The following is a 6,122-nucleotide window of genomic DNA, read 5'->3' on the forward strand; positions in this document are numbered from 1 at the left end:
TTCACACCTCAAGTTTATAATTGTTTTTAGTGTTTTAATAATTATTACTCTACATTGTTTTTTTAAATCACAAAGTTTCTTGGGAATTTGAGCTTTTTTTTCTCTGCATCTTTTTTGGGCTGCAAAAAACAGCCATGCTTTGTTCCCTTGAGACTTCAATTTTAGAATTTTTTTAAAATTACCTTTTTTAGCCTTTTTATTTTTTCTTTTTCTTTTTAGTTTTTGGATTTTTTTCTCTAGGGAATTTCTTGTCTTTGATTATTACTAATTTAGTGACCTTTCTGGGGTTGTGTGTTTTCTTGACTAAATTCACACAAAACAATGCTGCAATTATATTGTTTGTGAAAAACCTTTATATTTCACTGAAAAAGTTCTCTGCCCACAATATATATATATATACATATATGTCTGTTGAGCCAAAAAGTTACTAAATTTCAACACACCCACATCATTTTTAGTCATGAAGTGTTCAAGTAACAACTTGAAGATTCAAAAACAAGAAAAAGTTTGAATCTTTAGGCAAAAAAAGAAAAGAAAAATGGGCCAAAAACTGCAAGGGCATCATCATTTAGTGGCAGTGAGTTTGAATGAGCAACAATTGGGAACAAAAAGGAAGTATACATCATATATACCGAGAACAAATCAAAGGATATACTTAGCATTATGGTTAATAACATTTGGATTTTTTGCTGTAGAAGTATATAGATGTATAGATGCAGGGCATCAACAAAGAATTGAAGAAGGATTAGTTAGTATGTGTGATCAAAGAGCAAGAATGTTACAAGATCAGTTTAGTGTTTGTGTTAATCATGTCCATGCTCTTGCTGTTTTGGTTTCTACTTTTCATTACTACAAGAATCCTTCTGTTATTGACCAGGTTTGACCCCCTTTTTTCAGCATTTTAGCTTTTTAGTTTGTGTTTTTATAATGGTAATTTAGAGGATAAATAATTTCCTTTTTAACCAAATTGGTTTGTACTTAATATCTAATCTAACAATACATATGTATATATCCCAGATAGTAATTAAGTTTTGGTGGATTGTATAAGATAAAATTTCTGATTTTTAGGTGTACTTTAATGATTTTTTCCTGCTTTTGTTGTGTTTTTTTCTCTTTTTTAAATAAAGGAAAGTACTAAATTGTAGGTAGTTCAAGAAACTAAAAGACCTGAGAAATATATGAGCTAAAGTTATTATCTTTTTATTTAAATAGATGAAAAATTGATGTGTACTGTTATAGATCTCATGTACATCTTTTATTTCATTTCATTACTCGTATATTTTATTTGTATTCATCACTAGTTCTTAAAGTTGAATACTTTTTTGGAATTCATAATCAAAGCTGAAGTTGCAACATTTGTTCATTTGACTGCAAAAGTCAAAGTCATAAGCATTATAAAACTGTCTTCATGACTATATGGCAGTGTTGTTTATTTTCATATATTCCAGAAGTGCAAAACTATAACCATTTTTGTTACATTATAATTCTTAAGCTAAGTTTGTTGGTGGTAACTTGAAGTAATTTATGTGTTGTCTTATGCAGGAAACATTTGCAGAATATACAGCAAGAACAGCATTTGAGAGACCTTTACTGAGTGGAGTAGCATATGCACAAAAAGTGATGAATTCGGAGAGGGAAGAATTCGAAAGTCAACATGACGGGACAATACGAACAATGGAGAACAAGGAACCTTCACCTCACCGTGATGAGTATGCGCCTGTAATTTTTGCTCAAGAAACTCTTTCTTACCTCAATTTGCTTGATATGATGTCTGGCGAGGTGAAATTTGTTAACTTTCTTGATTTCAAGTCATATATGAGTAGTATTTGTTGAAAATTATGTTTGAAAGAATCTTGAATTTGATCACAGGAGGACCGAGAGAACATCTTGAGGGCTCGGTCAACCGGGAAAGCAGTACTCACAAGCCCTTTTAAGCTCTTAGGTTCTCACCATCTTGGAGTAGTTTTGACTATTCCTGTGTATAAATCAAAGCTCCCCCCAAATGCATCTGTGCGGGATCGCATTGAAGCTACTGCCGGGTACTAATTCTCTCTGTTTTTTGGATTTTTTAATTTGCATTTTAGAACTAATTATCTGGTGCTTGCAATTTTTGTCGCATTGTTTGATTTAATTACAGCTTATTTTATGATTCTTATTATGCAAATGTCACATTATCACATAATCACCTCAAAATCCACATCCAAGCACAACCCCATTTATTAAAAAGAAGCTAAAATAAATGTGTTTTCTGCTTTTCGGTGAATAATCTAGTCTGCATGGTATTCTATTATTCTAATGCAAAGTTTGGTAACTATATCTTCTTGAACACAGATATCTTGGTGGAGCATTTGATGTCGAGTCACTTGTTGAAAACCTGTTAGGTCAGCTTGCTGGAAACCAGGAGATAGTGGTGAAGGTTTATGACGTTACCAACACGTCCGATCCATTAATCATGTATGGTCAGCAGACTCAAGATGGTGACCAGTCACGTGTACGTGTCAGCATGCTAGACTTTGGTGATCCATTTAGGAAGCACCAGATGATGTGTAGGTATCTTCACAAGGCACCTATGTCATTGACCGCCATTATCACTTCATGTTTGGGATACGTAATAGTTGGATTAGTTGGTTACATGTTTTATACCGGAGCCATTCATATTGTTCAAGTTGAAGACGATTTTGACACAATGCAACAGTTAAAGGTTCGAGCAGAAGCTGCTGATGTCGCCAAATCGCAGGTTTCTTAAACTTCAATACGTTTTACATGTTATCTTGTGTTATAGGTTAAGAGTTATAATTGTTCTGTATGCGATTTGAATGCCAGTTTCTTGCTACTGTCTCACATGAAATCCGAACACCCATGAATGGCATTCTCGGGATGCTTGCGTTACTTTTAGATACGGATTTAAGTTCGACACAAAGAGATTATGCTCAAACAGCTCAAGCTTGCGGAAGGGCATTAATTACATTAATAAACGAAGTGCTTGATCGGGCCAAAATTGAAGCTGGGAAGTTGGAACTAGAAGCAGTCCCGTTTGATCTTCGATCCATATTAGATGACGTCCTCTCGTTATTTTCTGAGAAGTCTCGAAATAAAGGGATTGAGGTAAAACGGTCTTTTTATTGCATCTGGTATATTATTTCTTGTTTTTTCAGTATCTGACTTTTTACTCGTTTTGGGGAAAACGAAGTTGGCTGTTCTTGTATCTGATAAAGTTCCACAAATTGTGATGGGCGACCCGGGGAGATTCAGACAAGTGATAACGAATCTTGTGGGAAATTCTGTAAAAGTAAGCAACTTTCGTGAATTTGAGTAGAAATGTAATTGATTATTGATTTTAGTTATTTAGAAGGTTTGAATTTGTGACAGTTTACGGAACAAGGACATATATTTGTTCAAGTCCACCTAGCTGAACATTCTAAAGCTGTTCAAGATGTAAAACCAGAGTCTTGTATGAATGGAAGATTCAAAACATTAAGTGGTCGTGAAGCAGCAGATGACCGAAACAGTTGGGACAAGTTTAGGCATTTAGTAGCAGATGAAGAGTTCCCATATAAAGTGTTGACATCTGACGGGACTTCACAGAATGTTAGTTTAATGGTGTCGGTCGAGGACACGGGAATCGGGATACCGTTACACGCCCAAGAGCTCGTTTTCATGCCATTCATGCAGGCTGATAGTTCAACCTCCAGACATTATGGAGGAACAGGAATTGGGTTGAGCATTAGCAAGTGTTTAGTTGAGCTGATGGGTGGTCAGATAAGCTTCATTAGCCGGCCTCAAATTGGTAGCACATTTTCTTTTACAGCTATTTTTAAAAAGTGTGAGAAAAATACAGTTAGTGAACCGAAGAGATCACTTTATGATGATCTGCCAACTACTTTTAAAGGCTTGAAAGCAACCGTTGTCGATACAAATCCCGTTAGAATTTCTGTAACAAAGTACCATTTGAAACGGTTAGGTGTCCTCGTTGAGGCTGTTAATAGCATAAAAATGGCGACCTCAGTTTTTGCCCATAATGGTAGAAAAGAATGGAAACCCGACATGATTCTAGTTGAGAAAGATGTTTGGTTATCTGGTGACAATGTGAACAGCTTACGTGGTTTTGGGCACGTATTAAAGTCACCCAAAATGATCATTCTTGCTACAAGCATAACAGGAACTGAATTCGACAAGGCAAAAGCAGCAGGATTTTCCGACACTTTGATTATGAAACCTTTAAGAGCGAGTATGGTGGCAGCTTGTCTTCAGCAGGTACTGGGAACAAAAAAGAAGGCGGAACAAGGTAAAGTCATGACAAATGGATCGGTGTATCTCAAGAGTTTGCTTTGTGGGAAGAAAATACTGGTGGTTGATGACAATATGGTGAACCGTAGAGTTGCAGCCGGTGCACTTAAGAAGTTTGGGGCTGCAGTTGAGTGTGCTGATAGTGGGAAAGCTGCTCTTGATCTGCTTCAGATTCCACATGGTATTGATGCATGTTTCATGGATATTCAGATGCCTGAAATGGACGGGTATGTAGTAAAACTTGTTTATTTTTTTAGCAATTAGTAAGCCAAATTGTTACTTTGTTCCTAAGATTGTATGTATCTGAATTGCAGTTTTGAAGCCACGCGACGTATTCGATTAATGGAGAGACAGGCAAACGAGCAACAAACAAGTGGCTCGATGGAGGGGTTGTTGCATCGGACCAAAGAGTGGCATTTGCCCATACTAGCCATGACTGCCGATGTTATTCACGCCACATTTGAAGAGTGTCAAAAAAGTGGCATGGATGGTTACGTATCAAAACCATTTCAGGAAGAAAATCTTTACCAAGCAGTCGCCAAGTTTTTCGAATCCAACCCCACAACGGAGTCGTAAGAAAACCAGAAAAAAGTTGCCAGCAAATTTTGCATATTTCTCCTGCTGGTGTTGCGTAGTTGTATGTACATTTGATGGTATCAGTTTTTTTTTCTGGATCTCACGAGCCGGCAGTATAGTTCCCGACAACCGGTTGTAACACCTAATTAACCAACTTCGGACCTAACTGGATTAGCTTCTCGATGAAACTCATACCATGATTTGAACCCCTAACATGTTTGTATAGATGGTTTAGGCAAGAGGGCAAGAGTTTTTTTATAATCTCGTTAAGATTGCTTTGTATTGTTTTATCGGTCTCGGTATATCGATATCCTTGTCAAGAAGCTATGAGAAGCACAGATGTAATGTGTTGTATTTGTATAATTGTCTTTGTTATCAGAATTGTGCATGTTTGGATTTCTAGTCAAGACCATTAATGGTCCCAAGTTTTGACACTCTTAACTTTTGAAGTACCTGTTTATGCACAAGGTACAACCCAAGAAGCCAAGGACCACCATGTACTTGAAATGACCAGTATTGGCTCAGGGTCTGTTGGTTGACAGACCTGGGTATGTACTGAGCTCATATTTGACCATTTCTGTGGGGTAGAAGGTTTTAGCCTTTTTTTTTAGTGTCTGCAAATTGTAATGCTAGGTGTACTACTTTTTTGGTTATCTGAATTTATAGCAACAACTCAATTTTTTATTTATGTTTTATTTCTTTTGTAATTTAATTGGAAAAAGATAAATAAGTTAATGACTTGTAAAATAAAAACTCAAGCTTGGAAGAAGGTGCGATAAGCCGATAAGGTGTTTGTAAAGATATTAGGCTTGTACAGTGCGATAGAAGAGGGTGCGATAAGGTGTTTGTGAAGATATGTATGCTTGTATAGCACGTATCGCGTAGATGCGGAAATGGATGGTCTGGTATCAGGTCAAAACAAGTTTGGATCGAATTCTGTACAAGAAAAAATGTTAGTTGCGTATGCTTTTGGGCATTTTTTCTTTATTATTAGATACGTTTATTTCTAGTGTCTATTAAGGTGAGATTTTTAGATAATAAGTTGTACATGTCATTATTCTTTGAAAAATGTTACAATAGAAACAAGCCCCACCTCGCCTCACATGCCCGTGACCCTCTTCCCCGTCCTCTTTTCACCGTGAGCCTCACACGGTCGACGATCATCGGGTAGCTTTCCCCGATTGTAACACATTTGGGGCGTTCACTCATAACTTTTCAGCATATAATTAAATGAAATAAACTTACACGTGTTCTAACAA

General features: G+C 36.5%; 1 protein-coding gene across 1 annotated transcript; it reads left to right on the plus strand.

Moving 5' to 3' along the window:
* Positions 1–316: 316 nt before the first annotated feature.
* LOC122606926 (histidine kinase 4) lies at positions 317–5,244 on the plus strand. The gene is made up of 8 exons (XM_043779823.1): positions 317–877; positions 1,543–1,779; positions 1,870–2,039; positions 2,332–2,737; positions 2,824–3,105; positions 3,191–3,289; positions 3,370–4,514; positions 4,602–5,244. Exons 1-8 carry the CDS (start codon positions 539–541, stop codon positions 4,861–4,863), a joined length of 2,940 nt encoding a protein of 979 aa, XP_043635758.1. The 5' UTR covers positions 317–538; the 3' UTR covers positions 4,864–5,244.
* Positions 5,245–6,122: the final 878 nt, after the last annotated feature.

Source organism: Erigeron canadensis, chromosome 1 (assembly GCF_010389155.1).
Source record: "Erigeron canadensis isolate Cc75 chromosome 1, C_canadensis_v1, whole genome shotgun sequence".
NCBI classification, from domain to species: domain Eukaryota; kingdom Viridiplantae; phylum Streptophyta; class Magnoliopsida; order Asterales; family Asteraceae; genus Erigeron; species Erigeron canadensis.

What these genes read in the sequence shown, in the direction of transcription:
- LOC122606926 (XM_043779823.1), top strand. Translation starts at nt 539, where the DNA reads ATGGGCCAAAAACTGCAAGGGCATCATCATTTAGTGGCAGTGAGTTTG. An exon ending in CTGATGTCGCCAAATCGCAG is followed by an intron (nt 2,738 to 2,823) that starts GTTTCTTAAACT and finishes TTTGAATGCCAG; the next exon opens with TTTCTTGCTACTGTCTCACA. An exon ending in CTCGAAATAAAGGGATTGAG is followed by an intron (nt 3,106 to 3,190) that starts GTAAAACGGTCT and finishes GGGAAAACGAAG; the next exon opens with TTGGCTGTTCTTGTATCTGA.